The sequence below is a fragment of the Cervus canadensis genome, chromosome 3, assembly GCF_019320065.1.
Source record: "Cervus canadensis isolate Bull #8, Minnesota chromosome 3, ASM1932006v1, whole genome shotgun sequence".
Lineage (NCBI taxonomy): Eukaryota > Metazoa > Chordata > Mammalia > Artiodactyla > Cervidae > Cervus > Cervus canadensis.
This window is the reverse complement of record NC_057388.1, coordinates 23,291,932-23,314,991: the sequence shown is the minus strand read 5'-3', so window position 1 is coordinate 23,314,991 and position 23,060 is coordinate 23,291,932. Positions and strand designations below refer to the sequence as shown.

At 37.0% G+C, this 23,060-nt stretch overlaps 1 protein-coding gene across 1 annotated transcript in view; it reads right to left on the bottom strand.

The window, feature by feature from the left end:
* Nucleotides 1-1,922: 1,922 nt before the first annotated feature.
* The window catches only part of LRRC72 (leucine rich repeat containing 72), a 145,726-nt gene continuing 124,588 nt past the window's right edge, over nt 1,923-23,060 (bottom strand). Inside the window, exons 8-13 of the mRNA XM_043462769.1 lie at nt 20,673-20,754; nt 19,843-19,953; nt 10,233-10,322; nt 9,065-9,217; nt 3,991-4,018; nt 1,923-2,088 (exon numbers count right to left, since the gene is read on the bottom strand). Coding sequence (XP_043318704.1) covers nt 1,923-2,088; nt 3,991-4,018; nt 9,065-9,217; nt 10,233-10,322; nt 19,843-19,953; nt 20,673-20,754 — 630 coding nt within the window. The remainder of the gene's footprint in view (nt 2,089-3,990; nt 4,019-9,064; nt 9,218-10,232; nt 10,323-19,842; nt 19,954-20,672; nt 20,755-23,060) is intronic.

The following is a 23,060-nucleotide window of genomic DNA, read 5'->3' as shown; positions in this document are numbered from 1 at the left end:
GTCCTCAAACTGATCAGTGACTAGCTCTCTGCTGCTGATGCTATGACCCTTGAAGACCGCACTGTAACCCCTCTCAGCTTCCCAGAGGCTTCACAAGATATCGTTACTTACAACAAATACTTCTAGCATTATAGATTAGGCTGGGTATTGTGTTACTTGGGGCTTCCCAGGTGACTCCATGGTAAAGGACCCACCTTGCCAATGCAAGAGACACAAGAGATGAGGCTTCAGTTCCTGGGTTGGGAAGATCCCCTGGAGGAGGGCATGGCAACTCACTCCAGTATTCTTGCTTGGGAAATAACATGGACAGAGGAGCTTGGCAGGCTACAGTCCGTAAGGAAAGAGTCGGATATTACTGAGCGATGGAGCACACACACACACACACACACATTGTATTAATTATCTATTACTATATAGCAAATTATCCCAAAGTTTATCAGCTTGAAGCATCAGTAAGCATTATCTCATGAAGTTCCTGCAGGCCAAAAATAGAAGCAGCTTGATGGTGTGATTCTGGCTTGGAGTTTCTCAGGAGGGTGTTACGAAGCTTTCAACCAGGGCTACAGTCCTCTGGGGCTTAAATGGGATCTGGAAGGCCCACTTGCAAGGTGGTTAACTGGGTCTGGAGGAAGAATTGTAACTCACATAGTTGTCAGCAGAGGACTTATTTCCTTACTTACTTCTGGAAGTAGGTCTCAGTTCTTCACCACGTTGGTCTCTCCAGAGGACTGCGTTTAAGTGTCATGACATGATAGCTGGCTTCCTGCAGGTTAAGTGAGAAGGAGAGAGAGGAAGAGAACATTTTGATTCTTCCTGTGAAGTAATCTTGGAACCCACCATGCCATCATTTTTGCCTTTATATCAGCCACTCATGAAACTCTTTTTCTTTTCTTCAGCTGTAACCTCCTGCCAACCACCACACCAGACTCTGCAGATGCTAGCTGTGCACAGAATCATATGTGCCCACAGGTAAAAGGAGGCCACAGATGCTTGGCGACGTTCACTACTCCCTCTAGGGCTTTCATTTCTTGCTTTTGATTTCAGCCCCACTTCTACAGTGTGTCTGTGGTACAGTGTGACAATGTCTAGGCACCATCAGATAAGGGGACATGTTGCTCTGCTTTTTATCTAGCTTTCATCTAGCTCTTGAGCTTAGCTGGAGAAGATCAGCAGTATATTTTGGGTTACCTTACATGTCCAGTTTTGTGTCTCAGCACCAGGCAATTGCTGGAAACTTTTCTGTTTTTGCTTCCCTCTTACGGAGCGCTTCTGGGTAGGCCAACCACAGATCATAAGCTCACACCCAGAACTGATAAATGCCTCCAAAGGTGAGGGTGAAAGTCACACCTTGTGTCATGGTCATACAATGGAATACTATATATATCAATGAGCACAACAGAATTATTGCTACTAGCAACAACATGGGTCCATTTTACAATGTTGAGTAAAAGAAGCCAGAAAAAATAATTCAGCTTCTATGGTTCCATTTATATGCCTTTCAAAAACATTAATATATGGTTTAGAAACCATATTAATATATATTAATATCTAATATATGTGTTTAGAAACACAATACATGGTTTAGAAATCAGGATGATGTAGTAACTGGTCATTGGACTGGTAACAGGAATGAGGAGGTTTCTAGACTGCTGGTAATGTTCTGTTTCTTGATCTTGGATGATAGTTACATGTACATGTTCATTTTTTTGAAAATTTGTTAAAACTTCTGATTTGCGTATATTTCTATATCCATGTTTAACTTCAAAAGAAACTTAAGAGAAAATGTAGGAGTTATTTTTCCTTGGTGTTTCTGTTTACATTCTAATGTTTCAAATAACACCACAGTAAATAAAGAATATGCTAATCACAGAAAAGTTTAATATATGACTGAAAACTGCTAAGATTTCTAGAAACACCAGGGGCTATCTCAGTGTGACTGTAAGCATTTGGGCAGGCCCTGTGTCTTTCTCTTCAAGGTATTTTTCCCCTCGTGTTGGCACCGTGTCCCAGTTCAGAGAGGTGATAGACATTGCCGATCGCTTCATGGACCTTACGAAAACAGCATCTTCTGGGTCATCAAACATAGTTCTGCAAAAATGGCAATAAATTGTCAGGAAAAAATCAATTAGACCAAAACACATATTTAATTTAAAGGCATCAGTGCCATATTTTTCTGTTATTTGTAGTATAGTACCACTGACAAATGACTTTAGAGCCCTACTGACAAATGACTTTCAGGACAAGTAACACTGTTTTTATTGTATATTTTAAAAATACAATGGACATATTTGGTATCAGCTATAATAGATGTCAATATAGATGTGACTATTCTTGCATTCATGTTTAAAGTCAGTGGTTAAATGAAATGATTAAAATATTTATAGCTATGTATATATGTGTATATATATGTATATGCATATATACATATGTATAAGATATGTATTAGTATCTTATATACAGTTTATTGAAACATTATTATTTCTCTGCATTATGCTACATTTTATAAAAAGTGCTTGGAGATAATATTTTTCAAGACTGAATCCAAAGAAAAAATTCCTTAGTGCAAAATGAAAAAGAATGATGATTTTTAAAATTTATCAATATTCATAAATTAAGATTTTTTTCATAGTTATGAACTGTTTCTTTTAAAAATATAAATTCCAGTGCATATAAAATATTAATAATTGTGCTCACTGAACATATTTGGGGGAAAAGTAAAAAGGAAGTAAGGACCTTCATTTTTAATATCAGGTAATTCTTAAGTTTTATTTTTTTATTGTTACTTCTAAGATTTTGTGTTTTTCTTTTTTAACTTTTTTCCTAACTTCTCCCTCCACCTCACTCCACCTCTTCATTTATTTTAGGTTATAATAAGAATATTAAAACCCCTAAATATATCAAATATAAATACATAGCTTGAAATCATTCATCACAGGAAGACAATGTGATTTTTCCTATCAAAGAGTGAGTCATTTTTTTTTTTTTTTTAAAGTAAAAATTTTTATTCTGATTGATTTCTCAACGTATAGTTCAATATAAGGCCAGTTTTTAATGGCAGAGATTTGGTTCCACGGAAACTCCATGATGCTACAGAGAGCTACTACTTTTTCCAGGAAGTAGGTAAACAGCTGGAAACAGAAAGCACTTTCTAGCAGCATGGCAACTCATTAAACTGCAGAGTGACCAGGTCTGCAACTTTTATACTAAAAATGGCGCAAACATTAGCTGGTGACAGAAGTGAGAAGTGGGGAGCAAGATGTGAACATTGAAAGGAGCAATATGTGTCTTGTAAAGATGACAAAAACCCAAGGACAGCTATAAAGATTTGAAAGGATAATTATAGAAAAGGGAACCAAATATTTTACCCAAATGTTTTTTAGAGCCTTTCTGTAGAGATACAAATATATATAAAAATATGTTTTATACAGATAAATGGTTTCTCAAATAAGGATGGAACCAAAGCTACAGTTATAACATAAAGCACTGTCTTTTGTAAGACTATTTATCCACCTGAATTTTCAATTTGAGGTTAGTTCATTAAATATTTTCAAATATTGACATCCTTTTCATGTATATAAATCAAGGAGGCATTATTTTTTAAAAGGGTTTTCAGGTTAAACAGTATTTTTCTAAGATCCTGTGCATATCAAACTTATGACAAGCCCCATTAAGAATCATTATTTAATAAACATATCAAAAAGGGCTATGGTCAAATTTTCTTCTTTATAGGAAACATTTAATTTTCTGATTTCCAGTTTACAAGTGTTGAAAATGCACAAGAAAGCTATTACTTCACAAGTACTTTTATGTTAAGATATTTTGATTCAATATACATGGCAATATATCTCCATTCCCTAAATTATTCCCATTTCCCCAAATGAATTTTAATGAGTCATTTTTTAACTCATTAAAATTCATTTGGGGAAATGGGAATAATTTAGGGAATCACCACAATTATGAAATAATATAATAAGTTTAAAAATCACTTACTTGTCTACATTATTCGCAAATGCAAAGTCTGAAAAAGAAATTCTAAATTAGTATTTTTCAAATGTTTATTCAGCATTTTAAAACAATGAAATAATGCTATAAAGGAAAAAGTCTAGAGCATATGTTTCTGGGTTTTGAGCAGTCATTCAGATAAACAGTTAATAGTAAATAGATAGTAGTAGATAGTAGATAGATAGTAGTAGATTGATAGTAGATAGATAGATAGTAAATAGATAGATAGATAGTAAATAGATAATAGTAAATAAATAGTAAATAGATAAATAGTTCAGTTCCCAACCCCAAACTGAAATTTTCTCTCAGATATAGAACCTTAGGTGTTTCTAATGTCTTGAGGCAAATTCTTTACTACAATACATGCCTCAAAACTGAGAACAAAATGCTGTATCAGTTTGGTTACCAATGGAATCCATGTGGGGATTTTTATAATTAAGATACTGAGTCTCATGTGCAGAAACGGAGCCTTTTTCTTTTTCAGATAGACACATGCATCTGTAAATGGACTAATAGACCAAATGTTGAAAAAATATTTAGGGCAGTTTAAGCCACTTGGATTCTTGGCATTAACTTCAAAGAAACAGAATAAACAAATCCTAGGTCATATACATCTTCCCTAGCTTTGGAGCTCAAAGGCTAGTCCTCAAAGCTTGGATTTCCTATGGTATCTTCTGGAGACTGTCATTGCTTTGTTTATTCCTCTCCAGAGGCCCAGTGCCAGGCTAGGGATGGAATGTACCAACACCTGTTGGACCAGCAAAGCCCACAGTCTGGGCTCTTGCCAACCCACAGGCAGCAGGGACACTCTGCCTTAGGAGAGGGGTTCATGGCATCATTCCCATTACAAGTGGCTGGTGCAAGTCTTCCATTTCTTTGCTGATCTCCCCAGACTCTGTTTACATTTTCAATTACAAAAAGCTCACATTTTGCTTATGATGAATATAAACAAAAAAAACAGTAAAGTCAGATTCCCGTTTGACCTTCCCAGTCCCTCATATCAGTAGTACCATTGTTGAGTGTTTTGTATGTATACTTCCAGCCTCCTGTGTGCGTGTACGTGTGCACTCACATACATACACAGAAAGATTTATTTGCTGACAGAATTCTAATTTTGTCATTACTCCGCATTATATTGAACTTCCCTGGTGACTCAGTTGGTAAAGAAACTGCCTGCAATGCAGGAGACCTGGGTTTGATCCCTGTGTTGGGAAGATCCCCTGGAGAAGGGAATGCATTATATTACTCAAAATGCGGGGGGGTTTTTTTGTGCTCAAGATATATCATAGAATGATTCTTTAATCCAATAGTTTGTATTGTAAGGATGTGCCATAAGTTAACTTTCAATGAGTGACCATTTAGACTTTCTACTGTTTTTCTTTTACAAAAAAAATGTTTCAGTTAGCACTTTATACATATATCTGTTCATGTGTGTGCAGATACTTTTGTAGTAGAGAGATTTCAAATTTAGTTGCTGTATTGAATAGGTTGCATATTTTTTAGGTGCATGGGTACTGTCACATTGCCATATGACCTTGCAAGAAAGTTGAACTAGTTTACACTCCCACCAATTATGTATGAGTTATGCTTTTGTCTCTGCTCCACTTCACCAGCTTTTCCAGCGTTTGCCTAACTGCAGGATGAAAATGGCATCTCATTGTTTTAATTTGCACTTACTTGCTCACTAGTGAGGCTGATTGTTGGATGTCTTATTTATTTCCTTCTATAAATGTCCACATCTTTTGTCACTAGTTTTCAAATTGATTTATAGGATCCTTTGACATAATGGGCATTAACTTTTACCTATTGTATATATTGCAAATATTTCTTCCAGTTGTGTTTTTTAATTTTATTACTGGGATTTGAAGAAATTTCAAGTTGTCCTTGCTTCTCAAGCTATTTGGAATACAATTGATTTCTTTCTCAATTTAGGGTGAAGAGTAATAAAATCAAAATGTGGTGTTACAATTGCTTTATAAACATTTTCAAGTATAGTTTATTTCCAATGAAAGAATTTATCATCCTCAATGTGCACATCACAGTAAGAACAAATATAGAAACTGTAAAACCATAGGGCACAATTTTAAGAGCTTACATAGGGAGTTCAACTAAGTTCATTATAAATGTTTGGTTTGTGGAAAATGAGGAGATTTATAGATTAATTAGGGTCATGCTGCCAATTTGGGGGAGGGTTATAGTCAACCTATCTACAAATTAAGAATGTGGATTAAGAAGAAAGATTTCAAATGCAATGAAATACTCCCTCTATCCTTTCTTCCCTAATTTTGTTTTTGGAGATTTGATATGAAAGAAATGTAAAGCTCTAAAGGTAGTACTCAGCTATCCTCCTCACACTTGGAAAACACTCTAGGCATGATAAACAGATGGGGGTGGCCTTATATTGCTTGTTAATAGGTGCATTAGTTGTTTCTAAGAGTGGAGATTTTCTATCCAGAGGTTCCTTTTCTACTACAGCATGGCTTATCCTCCCGCCCCCCACTAATCCAGTAGCATTTGGTTTGAGTGTTAGCTTTTACCTGAACGAAAAGAAAAACCAAGTGCCTAGCCAACAGAACAGTCCAACTTATCATGCAGCTGTTACGTGTCAGATCAGGTGTTGCAGTCGTTTGCGTAATAAGCATCCTGAAAGCCAAAAGACGATGTCACCCCCATTTTAAAAATCAGGAGGCTGAAGCAAATTCATGTCCAAAACAAAACGTGTAATACTAGCAGAGCTGGCGTTTAGATCCAGGAGAATCTGATCCTAAAACTTGTTTCTTGCCTCTACACTGGTTGTTCTCCTAGAGGGAGTATGCATCAGAATCACCTGATGGGCTTGTTAAAACATAGCTTCCCGGGTCAACCCTGAGTGTCTAATTCAATAGATGTTGTTTGGGGCAAGAATGTGCTCTGCAGCAACTTACTAGGTGATCTGCTGCTGATTTGGGCGACCACACTTTGATAATCATTGCTCTGCACTATAGCCTTCTGCATCCAGAACATGTCCTCTAGGTATTTCTCCTATTCTATGGGATATACAGAGGATTGAGGAATATGTCAAATTACACTCTGTGGAAACAATCATACAAATCGAGGCATTCTGTAATGTAACTGGCCTGGTCCCTTCAAAAAGTCATGGGAAAAAAATGGAGGCTATTTTAAATTAAAAGAGACTGAGATGGTTGGATGGCATCACCGGCTCAATGGACATGAGTCTGAGCAAACGCCAGAAGAAGTGAAAGACAGGGAACCCTGGCATGTTGCAGTCCATGGGGTTGCAGAGTTGGACACAACTTATCGACTAAACAACAATGAAGAACCACAACAACCAAACATAATTGTAAACCCTGACTAGATTCTGGTTTGAAAAAGCAGTTGTAGAAGTCATCTTGGAACAAGTGGGAAATTTGAATATGGATTATATATTAAATAACATATAAAAATTAAATATAAATAAGTTGTTTTTCTTAGGTGTGATTATGGCATTGTGGCCTTTTAGAAGAATGTCCTTATTTTTTAAATTTACAGGCCAAATTATTTAGGTAGGAAATTTCATTATGTCTGCTACTGAAGCATTTAAATGGTTCATCAATACTTGATATTTTTGAGTTTACATAAGAAGTAAAGCCTCATAGATGAAGGTGAATATGGTAGAATATTAATTGTTGAATACACATAGACATGTATAAGTGTTTAATATTTTTTCACCCATTTCTGTTGGAAAAACTTTGTGATAAAAAGTTGAATTTTCATCTTGATTTTGCCTTTTTTTAAAAATCTTGCTCATTCTTGAATAATAATTTAGCTGGCTGCAGAATTCTTGGTTGACTATTTCTTTCCTTAGTATTTTAAAAGTATTAGATCACTGTCTTCTGATTTCCATAATTGCAGTTGAGGATTGTGTTGTAAATCTATAAATTATTTTTTTGTAGGTAATCTACAATTTTCTCTCTATTTTAACCTCATTTTGCCTTTGGTGTGGATATTTGTTGCTGTTTCATGTCTTTTATGTTTTTGAATTAATTTTGTCTGGTGAATCTAAGGATTTATAACATTTAACAAATTTGGAAAATTGCCAGCCGTTATCATTTCAAACATTACCTTTGGCCCAATTTCTCTATTTTTCCCTGTGGGATTACAACATTTATTACTAAATTTTTGTAGGAAGTAAGCATTATTTCCAAATGTCTCCTTATCACCTGCTTCTTTTTCTATGTTGCATTCTGAGTAATTTCTTCAAAACTATTTTCCAATTTAATATTTTTTTCCCTTTGCTTCTAGAAAATCTATTTGGTTATTTTTCAAATATATGTTGTCTCATTGGCAAAATGTCGTGAGGAAAAGGCTTTTTGTCTTTGCACCATTTTTCATCTCCCCATGTGATACCTGGTGGTACAATAACTACTTGGCAACCGTAAAGCACATTAAGAATCACAGAACAAAAGATAGATGTATTCTCAAACACTGAAAGCATCATTTAACTTTACACTAACCTTGGACACTCTTTGTTGTGTGTGCAAAGTAAAGCTCTATTTGCTTAAGTCACTGTAGTTGGATTTCTGTTACATACAAGAAAATTAAATTCCAACTAATGAATACATTACTGAAGATACTCAAGTTATACTTACATATGATCACATATGATCACAGTGTATGAGAGTACAACCAAATAACAATGTTTATTTCTGGATGGAGGAATTGCAATGATTGTTATTTATTTTTAATATTTTTCTATATTATCGAAAACTTATAGCCTTAATTCATGAAATTGTCCAGAGTCATTGGTAATAGTAGCAATTGCAGCTTATTTCACTGAGCCCTTTATGCTGTGCTAGATATTGGGGTGTGGACTTCAATGTGTTATCTCATTGCTATCACATTATCTTATTTAATTTAATATACACAAATGATGATGAAGGTTGCATACTTAATTAGGCTAATAAAATTAGAAAATATTTCAGTATGTAAGTGCTTAGCTTACTGTAAATTGAAGTTATTATAATCAAATTAACCAAAAGCTTGTGGAGTTTTAATTTCATTTTTTTTTCTTTTTTCAAAATACCTGAAGGTACTCTCTGTGCTGGTTTTTGCTTAAATGGTGATCGAGGATCCCATGAGGCATCTACTTTTCCTCTGAATGCTATTGATTGAACAATATGAGCCTTTTTATGGTTAAAAAGCGTAATCATTGACCTTCTTTCCTTTTCTGTAACTTCTGACAAAGGCAAAAAGGTAATGTTATTGCATGGCATTATAAATAGATATGCAGAGTGAGTAAAAAAATAGAATTTCTGTCAAAAATGGATTTGTCCTAACTATGTTGTATGTGAACATCCTGTCATAATCAATTTGTAAAAACTCTACCAAGCTAATTCCTTAATCTTACAAGCTCAATATATGTCCCTCATGTCACAGGGCACAGATCTATCTTATCTCATCCAGACATTCTAATGCATCACCATGGATGATTGAAATTACAACTGTGCTACATCTCCTCTTTTCCTCAAGGTTATGAGGAAAAAGAAGAATAAACATAAGGTTTTAATATATCCTCATTAAGAAGTTACTCAGTTACAAATGATTAAGAATGTTCACATCTGTAGAAAGGTAAGCAGGTAGGTAGCTAAATAGCACTTATGGGTAAAACAGACCTCAAAAAATGTAAAATATAATGCATTGAGGTTGATTTTTTTTTTTGTGGCTTATACAAGTCAGACATACTAGTTTGTCTGTAATATCTAAAAATATATCACAAAGAGGTTATGATTGATTACATGTTCTAGTATATATATGCATATATACTTACAGAATTTCAAAGAATATGACTTTTAGAATTTAAATAGGCTAAGCCTTAAGAGATTTAGTCCAATTGCCTCATTTTTTAAATAAAAAATTAAAAGAGTGCCAGGGGGTCTGTGAATTAGTATTCAATACATAACTGACAAAAAAATAAAAATTTAAAAAGGAATAAGGAAAAACATGTATTATTGGCAAAGCTAGAATCAAAAGACCTTTCTCCAGGCTCTGTTAGATGGTCTTTCCTATAAAGTCGTCAACAGACAAGCTCCTAAACTAGAGCAAATTTCATACAGCAAAAATTTCAAAAATAAATAATTGAAAAACTTTCATTTACAAAGACATTTTCAAAGATCAAAGATCATCAGCATTTTAAACCACTGAGTTATCAGACTGACTCTCCAATATTTCTCTTCAAGAAGAAATGTTCTTACGATTTCGGTCAAGCAACTCAACTCCTGGAAGGTGATAGATTATATATAGACGGTACAGGTTATACTGGCATAAAGGGTTTTGGTAGAGAGCTGCAAAGAAAGAAGCCCAATTAAGATGTCAGATTTTGAAATCAGTTTCATTTAACACATTATATGAAAAACCGCAAGATTAATATAAAACATTAGTGTATGTGAAGTCCTGCTTCACAGACTTTTGGTTTCACCAAACCCTTACCTATTCATTGCAGGACTTACTTTTTCTATCTGTTAAATTCATTCATTCAACAAATATTTTTGGAATGCTTACTGTCTTTTAGGAACAGTGCTAGGTGCTGAGGGTGTATCTGTGACACAAATCTGCCACAAATGGGAAATTTTTTAACACGTCCATAAATTAATCAGTAAAGGAAGAACTTAATATCAGCTCTAGAGGGTTCTGGGAAGATTGAAGGCAGGAGAAGGGGACAACAGAGGATGAGATAGTTGAATGGCATCATTGTCTCAATGGACGTGAGTTTGAGCAAACTCTGGGAGATGGTGATGGACAGGGAAGCCTGGTGTGCTGCAGTCCATGGTGTTGCAGAGTCGGACACGAATGAGCAACCGAACAACAACGAGAGAGGGTTCTTGCTGCTGCTCTTTATTAAAGGATTTGCTCATTTGGTTCTCTTCTTCCACTCTCAAAGGTCACATTGGTGTCTGTGAGGAGATGAGCAGAGATTTGGTTCACTGTTTGAATATAGTTTTCTTTCTTGGCTTCACACCCTTGTGCCTAGTCCAGAACATGTAAAGCCAGTAGCAGCTTCAGGTCTCAGCAGGAGCAGAGGTAAACAGATGCTGGCTTTGCACCCCGGGTACCTCTGCCAGGCACAGGGGCTTCGGATTTCCTTGTGTGCAAGGGGCTAGGATACCTAAAGAACTATGCTTGCTAATACAGTTGCTGGAGGTGGGGGGCATGCTAATGCAGAAGGACTCCTTGCACTTCTCTCCTGGCATCCCTTAGGCATCAGAAGATTTTAAAAAATGCATCAACATTTTAAAAATCTTCAACTGGAAGTTGTATTTTATTTTCCACAGAAAAGGTATTTTCCCTCTCCTTCTTTAGATAACATTAAGCAGGGTTATTGCAATACAGTCTTGTATAATTTTCATTTGGATATCTTTAGCTATTGGATTCTGCCTACATGGAATTTCTAGAAAATGTTTCTGGAAAATATACCTAGTGAGGAGAACCACTAGATGGCAGTAACAGAAAGAGCTCCAGCTATTGTACAAATATCTCTCAACAAAATGAGGCTCATTTAATGTACATTTAGCTGTAGCATTTGACTATTTATTAGTAAATGACTATTTACTAGGTTTGATAAAAGCATGAAAGTATTAAGCACTGGAAACCCAGGAAAAAACTGATTAATATTTATAAAGAAGAGTTTGCAACATAAAGAAGACAGGGGCAGAGGGCATGCTTGAAAAACAAACTGTTTAGATAAAAACTGAAGAAGCTAATTATCCGCATGCTTTTTTCTGCAGGAAATAAAACATTCTGATATTTGTTGTACAAACACTAAGTTTTCCGGCTAATAAAATCGCTATATATAGCTATTCCGTGTGGAAAACATGAACTTTAGAGGGACTTAAACCAGTCAATGGAAGACACCTGGTGCATAATAAACAAAAGTTATAAGAGGAAAGGTATAAAAGAAAATGCAGAGCCAGGGGCAACAAGAAAATCTAAAAGAAAGGAAATATGTATGTATTGGGGGAAACTAGAGGAAAAATAAAATGGATATTTTTCAAGATTTCTTAAGTGACAAAACTGGTTGGGATTTTAATCTTAAAAGACAAGGAATTTAACGTAACAAAATAATTATAACTACAGAATGGGGACTAGAATGGATGTATATTAAACCAGTAATAAGGACAGATTTTAAAAGATCCACAGCGATCACGCATTGTAGTTTGAGCCAGAAAAAGAAGAAAAACGATCACCTTCAAGAATATAAAAGCAAAGCACTGTCGTTTTTAATGAGAGTTTAGGAGGAAGAAAAATTCACACGTGCTTTTGTGCACAAGGCTACTCTGTGGTTACTGTCTTGGAGAATCACATCTGACACCTCATAACCCTGTCCTACATTGTCGCAGCTGGGAGCAGAGTCTGCCTTTGCATGTGATGTTAGTGGAAAATGCACAAGCATCTTACAATGACGTTTACTTTGGGGATACCCTTCATAATCTGTTTTCCCTCTGAGAACATTACTATTTAATTCCTTCTCTTGGTTTTCTTCCTAGTGCTTGGTTAACTAACTTCTTTATGTATTGTAATACTTCTGGCTTTAGCTAAACAAATCACCAAATTTGGATTTACTATTATTACTTATTAAAAAGGTGTCATAATACTAAAAACTTGTGCTTATTGTGGTTCAACATTCATCTCATCATAAAATCTAAGTGATATTCAGAAAACTGGGCTATTAATCTCAGTCTCTAAGTTAACTTTAAAAAATAGAATTAAATAATTTTAAATTATTCTGTTTTTATTATTCACTTTTTTTCTTACTCAAATTTTAGAAAGAAGCAATCTTATTTCTAATTCTTTTTTCCCCTCCATACTATCAAGCATTTAATATTTTGGATTTATGAGTTTTGGACTGATGCTACTAAAATTACCATAAATAAAGTTTCTAAGATATGATATCAGTTTCCTGTGTCTGAAAGTTCTGAAAGCCTTCTATGATGTATGGGTACATTCTTTCAGGAACTATGAAGTGAAATTGCTTACACTTTCACTTTCAATAGGTTAATACTATTTAATCCACCTTCCCTCTAGGCTACTTATAGAGTACACCTTGATGGCGCCAGCACTGTCTTGCTTATCTTAATTTGGGACTCTGAGTCTAAGCAATTTACATCTACCCAATAATATATGAAAATGTTTCTACTACTTTACTGCACAAGCTTGAGCTCCATGTGTGAAGCTATTTATCGAAACAGAAGAGGAAAAAATAAATTTATCTAAATAATTAGCACCAGTTAATTTTTATTAACTTTTAAAGCAAAATTTAAAATCCCATTTAAATGAACCTGAATATTTTTAAGACCATCTTTGAAGAAAGTTGATGTAATTAATAATGTATCAGCATGTCCATTTTAATAGATGAGGAAATGATATAGAGAAGTTAAAAGCAGTTCCATCTGTGCCTGTACAGAGAAGCCTGTGTAAGGAAGCTTAGCTGTCAACAATCAGACAGAGGTTCTGGCTCAAGGTTCCTTAGAAGGTCAGAATCTCCACTGTTACCATTTGATTTTAACTAAAATCTCTGGGCCACAGCTTGTCCTGAATATGGAAGTGATACCTGATTTTTGAAAGACAAACTTGAACTAAACCAGGGGTTAAGAGAGTGAGGGATGCTCTTTCAGGATAAACAGCAATGAAAGATCCAGCTGGCCTTTTTATAGAGTGGACTGTTCTATTGCATTGTATGGGAGAAGTAGTCCTAACCTTGAGGGGCATTTCGGGGTAAAGAGTCTCAGATAAAGTAACCATTCAGGGCTTTCCCTGGTGGTCTAGTGGTTAAGAATTTGCTTTGCAATGCAGGGGACATAGGTTCAATCCTTGGTCTTGTTGACTAAAAAGATGTACAACTTGAGAGTTGCAAATTAAGCTTTATTTGGGGCAAAATGAGGACTGCAGCCCAAGAGGCAGCATCTCAGATAGCTCTGAGAGACAGCTCCAAAGAGGTAGTAGGGGAAGGTCAATATGTAGGATTTTGGTGAAGGGGGAGTTCAATACCATTAAGCATTCATTTTACAAAAAGTTGTTGCTAGGACCTGATGCCACCATGAAGGAATTTAGTGCTTTTCTAGATATGAGGAGACGCGAGGATTGGGATCATGACATCTGTTCCTGAAACATCTGTCTGAACCCCTGCCCCACGAGACTGCCTGGAGCACAGAGTGCCTTACCCCCTGAACCCCCCTGAGCTCCCCAGGGGGTGTTGAAGGTCAACAGTGCGGGGCTTAGTACTACTCTGATGGCGGTGGCGAATGCCCTTGTTGTTCAGTCATTGGCAACCATCTTGGCATGAGCCAATTTGTAGTTGACAGTCAGGGAACTAAGATCCCACAAGCCATGGAGCAACTAACTAGAGAGTCTGTGCATCATGAGGAACGCTCCCACAAGACACAATGAAGACCCTGTGTGCTACGACTAAGACCTGACTTAGCCAAGTAAATAAATAAAGGGACCATTGAAACCATGATCCCACAATGACCTCTCAGCATCCCTCCTCACTCCCTGACTAGCTGCCATCAGCAGTGGACTGCGGCCAACTGGGGAAGGACAGGACAGGATATGCTTAAGAGCAGAATCTGTAAAATCTGGAGATGGCACCTTTGAGAAGGGGCATTTCCTGTCTCCAATGGTGAATCCTTAAAGACTCTGCGAGGAAGCAAGTCTTAACAATTCTGGAATGTGGGAGTCCAAATATACTTTCTAATAGTGGAGCTTAATGAAACACAGAGACAATTAGAAATGAGGAGACTAAAGATTTAGAAACAGAAGAATGGGTTCAGCATTTTGTTGCTGTTGGAATGTTTTTTCCCTGTAGGCAAAGAGACAGGGTGCCTGAAGGTCAGTGAAAGTCTGCAGCCACAAAGCAGGTCTTCCACCCGTACAGATTCAGAAAGAGTTTGGTGGAGAGAAGGGAAGAGGAAAATGAAGCAAGAGAGGAAGGGTGTGGAAAGGTAGACTGCCTGGAGAGAAAAGGTGTGTCCCTCCTGACTCAGCCTGGAAGTCAGGAATTCCAGTTTCCAGGACCTCACACTCTGCAGCAGTTTTAGGCCTCCCTGAAGCTTCCAGCCATGTGTCTCCTGGGCAATCTCTCGGCAGTTCTCTCTATAAATGCCAGTGGAGGGTGCAGTGCTGAAATGGATTAGAGGTTTACCCTCCAAGCTATTTTCTCACCCTCTAAAGAACTGGTAATTGAAGTGGAATAATAACATTTTAGCATTTTATACAGTTTTACAACTTGAAAAGACAAAATTCTTAACACTTGAAAATACATGGATTTCTCATTTTAGTTAATGAGCTGAGTCTATTCTGTAATTGCAAATGAACCTTATGGAAACTTAATTTGGGGACATTACTGCACAAATATAATTAGTAGCTAGTAAATGCCAACTTTTTTTTTTTTTTTTTTTTTACACTTATTCCCCATCCCGATCCCCCCTCCCACCTCCCTCTTCACCCGATTCCTCTGGGTCTTCCCAGTGCACCAGGCCCGAGCACTTGTCTCATGCATCCCACCTGGGCTGGTGATCTGTTTCACCATAGATAGTATACATGCTGTTCTTTTGAAACATCCCACCCTCACATTCTCCCACAGAGTTCAAAAGTCTGTTCTGTATTTCTGTGTCTCTTTTTCTGTTTTGCATATAGGGTTATCATTACCATCTTTCTAAATTCCATATATATGTGTTAGTATGCTGTAATGTTCTTTATCTTTCTGGCTTACTTCACTCTGTATAATGGGCTCCAGTTTCATCCATCTCATTAGGACTGATTCAAATGAATTCTTTTTGACAGCTGAGTAATATTCCATGGTGTATATGTACCACAGCTTCCTTATCCATTCATCTGCTGATGGGCATCTAGGTTGCTTCCATGTCCTGGCTATTATAAACAGTGCTGCAATGAACATTGGGGTGCACGTGTCTCTTTCAGATCTGGTTTCCTCAGTGTGTATGCCCAAAAGTGGGATTGCTGGGTCATATGGCAGTTCTATTTCCAGTTTTTTAAGGAATCTCCACACTGTTTTCCATAGTGGCTGTACTAGTTTGCATTCCCACCAACAGTGTAAGAGGGTTCCCTTTTCTCCACACCCTCTCCAGCATTTATTGCTTGTAGTCTTTTGGATAGCAGCCATCCTGACTGGCGTGTAATGGTACCTCATTGTGGTTTTGATTTGCATTTCTCTAATAATGAGTGATGTTGAGCACCTTTTCATGTGTTTGTTAGCCATCTGTATGTCTTCTTTGGAGAAATGTCTGTTTAGTTCTTTGGCCCATTTTTTGATTGGGTCATTTATTTTTCTGGAATTGAGCTTCAGGAGTTGCTTGTATATTTTTGAGATTAATCCTTTGTCTGTTTCTTCATTTGCTATTATTTTTCTCCCAATCTGACGGCTGTCTTTTCACCTTACTTATAGTTTCCTTTGTAGTGCAAAAGCTTTTAAGTTTCATTAGATCCCATTTGTTTAGTTTTGCTTTTATTTCCAATATTCTGGGAGGTGGGTCATAGAGGATCTTGCTGTGATTTCTGTCGGAGAGTGTATCTTTAACCAAAATGGGGTAAGGGTTCAAACTGCGTATTTGGTACCAAAATTTTTCAGAAAATATATTTTCTGCGGGGGGGCAATTATACACAGCATTTTCTCCATTTCAAAAAAAAGATCCCTCTTAAGATTCTCAGTTATAACAATTTATATTTATATAATGAATTACATCACTGTGATTTTTAAGTAGAGGTCACTTAAAACGTTGTGACAGGCAATGGTATGGACCTTACACTACCAGGATGAGCTAACAGACCTTCAGAGAGCCAGAAAAGGCACTCCTGCACCCCACCTCAGGGCTGACACCACTCTGCCCACACAGAGGCTTCATATGGGAGGCAGGTGCTGAATTGAATTTCAGACTCCATTCGCACCCCAGTCCATCCCCTGCCCCCACCAGGCACTTCTGTTTAGGGCATAACCTTGTTAACGATGATGGGACAACCTTGATTGCTAACCTCCAAATCTTGCCTTGTAAAATAAGTTTGCTTAAATTATTGAGCTCTTATATTTGGCAAATTGTCCAATTAGCTTTGCATTCAGGTGCCTCAGGTCTCCAGGAAATACTGTTCTAAAACTGTAAGCTCCATACAGATCCAGATGGGGTCTTTCCTGTTTACCTTCATGTCCCCATCTAGAAGAGTATCACTCAGTGAATGCGTGATAAATATTTATTGAGTGAATGAATGATAAACAAAAGAACCACAGTATGAGTTTAAGTTGAAACATTCCTTAGTAGTCTAGTTAAAGCTCTGAGCCCTGCATTTCTACCATTGAAGACAGAATAATTCTAATCACATCATTGGATTGTTATGAAGATTTAAATGAGAATACTATAAGAAAGTATTTTCCAAACATTCAAACATGTTGTTGTTATAATGATTATTATTTAAAATGTCAATTAAAAAAATCTCTTTACCAGTAAGCAGAATTTCTAGACCACGTGCATCTTAATTCATTATCTAACTTTACACAATCCATAGTAAAATAATATTTTTGTTGTTACATCTGGGTTCAGTCCCTGGTCAGGAAACAGTGAGACCCCCACAAGCCACACAGAGCAGTCAAAAGAAAGAAAAAAGAAAGGAAAAAAACCCCACATATTTTACAGAATTACTTTAATATTTGAAGCAATCCTGAGAGGTGGCTATTAGCCCATTTTACAGAAAAGTGAAGGTAAGGTAGAATAGATCTTGCAGAACCAGTCTCTTAATCACAGAAGCACCTGTTCAGTACAGAAGGGCCAGATACAAATATGCACGTCCATCCTGATAACTCTTTAACAGACCTTATCACATCTCAAAAATGAGCACTGAATTCCCATGAACTTAGGGAACTCTTAATAGATTTAAAGAACCTACCTATAAGCACTTAAATAATTTCTCCTTACAGCAGATATAACTAATCAACACTGAAAATATTTGAAAACTTTAATAACTATGTATTGATCTGATTAAGACCTCCACCAACAACAGCAGTTTACACATATTTAAAGCACTGTCTCAGGCAATTCTGAGAAAATAATACAAAATAAATAGGGGGAAAGAAAACATCTATTTTTTGACACTGTATAAAGAAGTTTCAAACTCTGAAATCTGAAAACCAATTCACTGCTCTCTTTTCCCTTGGTCCACCTAGAAACATTTGTTCTGAATTGCCATCATGTACCAGTTTATTTACTCTTCAACACTATAAGCTTATTGAGAGTAGGAGCTGTGTATTATTTATTTTTCCAACCCATCTCACACTTTCTTCAAATACTTAGGCCAATTCCTGGTTATCTATGAATTAAGTTTGTGGTTCACCCAATGGAAAACTTCCATTAAAATATGCTCTTTTGTGGGGGGTGGGTGGGTGTCAACTTTATTAATATAATTTCCATATGACAGGCTTCACTAATTTTAAATACACAATTCATAGTTTTTAGTACATCACAGAACCGTGCGGCCACTGTTGTTGCTGCTCAGTCACTCAGTTGTGTTCAACTCTTTGCGACCCCATGGACCGCAGCACGCTAGGCTTCCCTGTCCTTCACTATCTCCCAGAGTTTGCTCAAACTCATGTCCATTGAGTCGACGATGCCATCCAACCATCTCATCCTCTGTTGTCCCCTTCTCCTCCTGCCTTCAATCTTTCCCAGCATCAGGGTCTTGTCCAATGAGTCACTTCTTCAAATCAGGTGGCCAAAGTATTGTAGCTTCAGCATCAGTCCTTCCAATGAATATTCAGGACTGATTTCCTTTCGGATGGACTGGTTTGATCTCCTTGCAGTCCAAGGGACTCTCGAGAGTCCTCTCCAATACCACAGTTCAAAAGCATCAATTTTTCGGCGCTCAGCTTTCTTTATGGTCCTACTCTCACATCCATACGTGACTACTGAAAAAGCCACAGCTTTGACTAGATTGACTCCTGTTGGCAAAGTAATGTCTCTGCTTTTTAATGTGCTGTCTAGGTTGGTCATAGCTTTTCTTCCAAGGAACAAGCATCTTTTAATTTCATGGCTGCAGTCACCATCTGCAGGGATTTTGGAGCCAAGAACATAGTCTGTCACTGTTTCCATTGTTTCACCATCTATCTGCTGTGAAGTGATGAGACTGGATGCCATGATCTTCATTTTTTGAATGTTGAGTTTTAAGCCAACTTTTTCACTCTCCTCTTTCACTGTCGTCAAGAGGCTCTTTAGCTCCTCTCCACTTTCTACAGTAAGGGTGGTGTCATCTGCATATCTGAGGTTACTGACATTTCTCCTGGCAATCTTGATTCCAGCCTGTGCTTCATCCAGCCTTGTATTTTGCATCATGTGCAATCATTACCACCTTCAATTTCAGAACATTTTCATCACTTTAAAAAGAAATGCCAGGCTATCACTCCACAGACCCTCATCCCCCAACCCTGGGTAAACACTAATCTATTTAAAAACAGTTATCTCTCAGTGTTGCTATCTTGATTGATGTGCCCATTCTGGACATTTATATGAACAAGTGGAATCATATAATAAATGCCAAAACTTCCTTTTGAGGTAAAAACCAAAAAAACACAGATGTAACATGTAACACTTTTTTGGGTCACTTTTGTCATTTTCATACTGTATCATTTCACAAAAGTTTTTTCTACCTATTGTTCTTTTAAAAATGTATTTTTAAAGAGATTAAGATCTAGTCTTGTTTTCAGGAACATCTAAGTAGTTGTGTTAAAAACACTGATCTAATTTAAATTCAAAACATGAAATAGCGTGTTATCACTTTTAAGTTATGGACATATAAAGTGCAGATTAATACTTAGGGTCTTCAGATTTAGCATTCCCTTTAATTCTTTTACTGTTGCATCAAGGTTTATTAACTCATTGTGATGTAGCAGGAGTATATGCAATGAAGGCAAATAGTGCAGGCCTGAAAAAAATAAAAATATTTTTGTAAGATTTAAAACTTTTTTTTAAATGAAGAAAAATGTTTTGTACTACACCTCTTTGTATCTCATGATAATGGTATAGCAAGTACTTTGATACCTGGCTTGTAATTATCAGTTTAGAGATTGTTGCAGATACAAAATTAACTCAGAGTGAAACATTTAACTGGGAAAAAATATAATCAGTAAAAACATTTAAGATTATTTATGAAGTCATTATTTTTATTAATGCTCCCAAACATTGTTAAAAAGTTTGCTTCCACAATATCTAGTTTGTGTCCAACAATGCAGTAGAATGGCAAAATTTTTATGTTAAAAAAAAAAAGATTCTTTAACATCTTGGATAAGACATGATAATATTGAGCTAAAGCTATAATCAAACAGCACCTCTTAAATGAAATGAGGTACATAAGAACATTAAAAATAACAGTTTCTATCATATATTTTCAATGGAAATGCTAAAACAGATTTTTCCACACCATTGGCAATACCATGCGTGTGTATGTGCTAAATCGCTTCAGTTATATCCAACTCTTTGTACTGTAGCTCTTATGGACTATAGTCCACCAGGCTTCTCTGTCCATGGGATTCTACAGGCAACAATACTGCAGTGGGTTGCCATGTCCTCCTCAGCAATACCATAGTTGAAAATTATTATTTAATTGAAAATCTATTCAATTAAAAGAGAAAATTTAAGACATACCTTCTATATCAAATATTGCATTGTTGTTTAGATATAGTTCTGCCAGACAATAGTTTCTGGTTAGAAATGTTATTCCATGGAGCTGAAAATGAGAGAGAACAATATACTTTCTACAATAATTACACATAATTATATGCACATATATAAATTTAGCTAGGAGCTAACATTTGCTGTTTTTATTAGTTATCTGCAACTTCTTGCCTGGGCTACTGAATTGCCTTTGAAGGTACATGTGATAAAAAGAGTGCGTGGCCACAGGACTGGAAAAGGTCAGTTTTCATTCCAATCCCAAAGAAAGGCAATGCCAAAGAATGCTCAAACTACCACACAATTGCACTCATCTCACACGCTAGCAAAGTAATGCTCAAAATTCTCCAAGCCAGGCTTCAACAGTACGTGAACTGTGAAATTCCAGATGGTCAAGTTGGATTTAGAAAGGGCAGAGGAACCAAAGATCAAATTGCCAACATCTGTTGGATCATCAAAAAAGCAAGAGAATTTCAGAAAAACATTTACTTCTGCTTTATTGACTATGCCAAAGCCTTTGCCTGTGTGTATCACAACAAACTGTGGAAAATTCTTCAAGAGATGGGAATATCAGACCACCTGACCTGCCTCCTGAGAAATCTGTATGCAGGTCAAGAAGCAACAGTTAGAACTGGACATGGAACAACAGACTGGTTCCAAATTGGGAAAGGAGTACATCAAGGCTATATATTGTCACCCTGCTTATTTAACTTATATGCAGAATACATCATGAGAAATGCTGGGCTGGATGAAACACCAGCTGGAATCAAGATTGCAGGGAGAAATATCAATAACCTCAGATATGCAGATGACACCACCCTTCTGGCAGAAAGCAAAGAAGAACTAAAGAGCCTCTTGATGAAAGTGAAAGAGGAGAATGAAAAAGTTGGCTTAAAACTCAACATTCAGTAAACTAAGATCATGGCATCTGGTCCTCAGTTCATGGCAAATAGATGGGGAGACAATGGAAACAGTATGAGACTTTATTTTTGGGGGCTCCAAAATCACTGCAGATGGTGACTATAGCCATGAAATTAAAAGACACTTGCTCTTTAGAAGAAAAGCTATGACTAACCTAGACGGCATATTAAAAAACAGACATTACTTGGCCAACAAAGGTCTGTCTAGTCAAAGCTATGGTTTTTCCAGTAGTCATGTATGGATGTGAGAATTGGACTATAAAGAAAGCTGAGTGCTGAAGAGTTGATGCTTTTGAATCTTGAGACTCTTGAGAGCCCCTTGGATGGCAAGGAGAGCCAAACAGTCCCTTCTGAAGGAAATCGGTCCTGAATATTCATTGGAAGGACTTATGTTGAAGCTGAAACTCCAATACTTTGGCCACCTGATGGGAAGAACTGACTTCTTGGAAAAGACCCTGATGCTGGGAAAGATTGAAGGTGGGAGGGGAAGGGGATGACAGAGGATGAGATAGTTGGATGGCATCACCGACGCAATGCACATGAGTTTGAGCAAGCTCTGGAAGTTGGTGATGGATAGGGAAGCCTAGCGTGCTGCAGTCCATGGGATTGCAAAGAGTCAGACATGACTGAGTGACTAAACTGAACTAGCTGACTTAATACAAACTTTTCTTATCACATCTCCTCTAAATTGTGTGTTTTTCAAAGCTTCTGGAATCTGGTCCAGCCCTTTTGCTTAGACAACATTTCCTACAGTTCTGCTCCATGTCATAGCACTGGATTTGGCTCCATATGTCCACTAATTCACCACCACATTATTATTAAGTGGCTATTATGTGCCAAGGGCTCCCTCCTCAGATAATGCTGAGCTGTTTCAGCATCTGTGTATGAGCCATGATTTCTCTTTGCCTGAATGGCTTTTCTTCCTGGTACATTTCTGATTACTCTAAGGATCTGCCCTAGGCTGGCAATGCCTCTCCCACCATGCCTGAGCAGGCTGCCACGGCACGTTTCCACTGCTCCAGAGATTCATTGAGACCATTCTTTGATCTCTTTGCATCTCACTGCTGTCTTCTTGCTTTGTTTTGACCCACATTTTGTTTCTCTAAACTTCCACCTGCTCCAGGACTTTGAGTCAGATTTCCTAAGAGATGGTTTAATTCAGTAGTTAAATGCTCTATGTGCCACCCACCTGCCCTTCTGCTGAGGTATACCTTCCCCCTCTCACTGTTCCCCCTCCCCCCCCAGAAAGCCTAATTCTGACTTCTCTTTCTTTATGCCCCAGTCTATGAGCCATCTCCTCTTCTCAGGCTCACTGTCCTTCGTGTCAACAGATCTCAGTTGAGCCAAGGACTCTATCATCTGAATACATTCAGGAGACCAGACCCAGGGCTAACAGCTCAACTGGCCACCATTTCCAAGGAGCGGATAAGGCACAGCACAA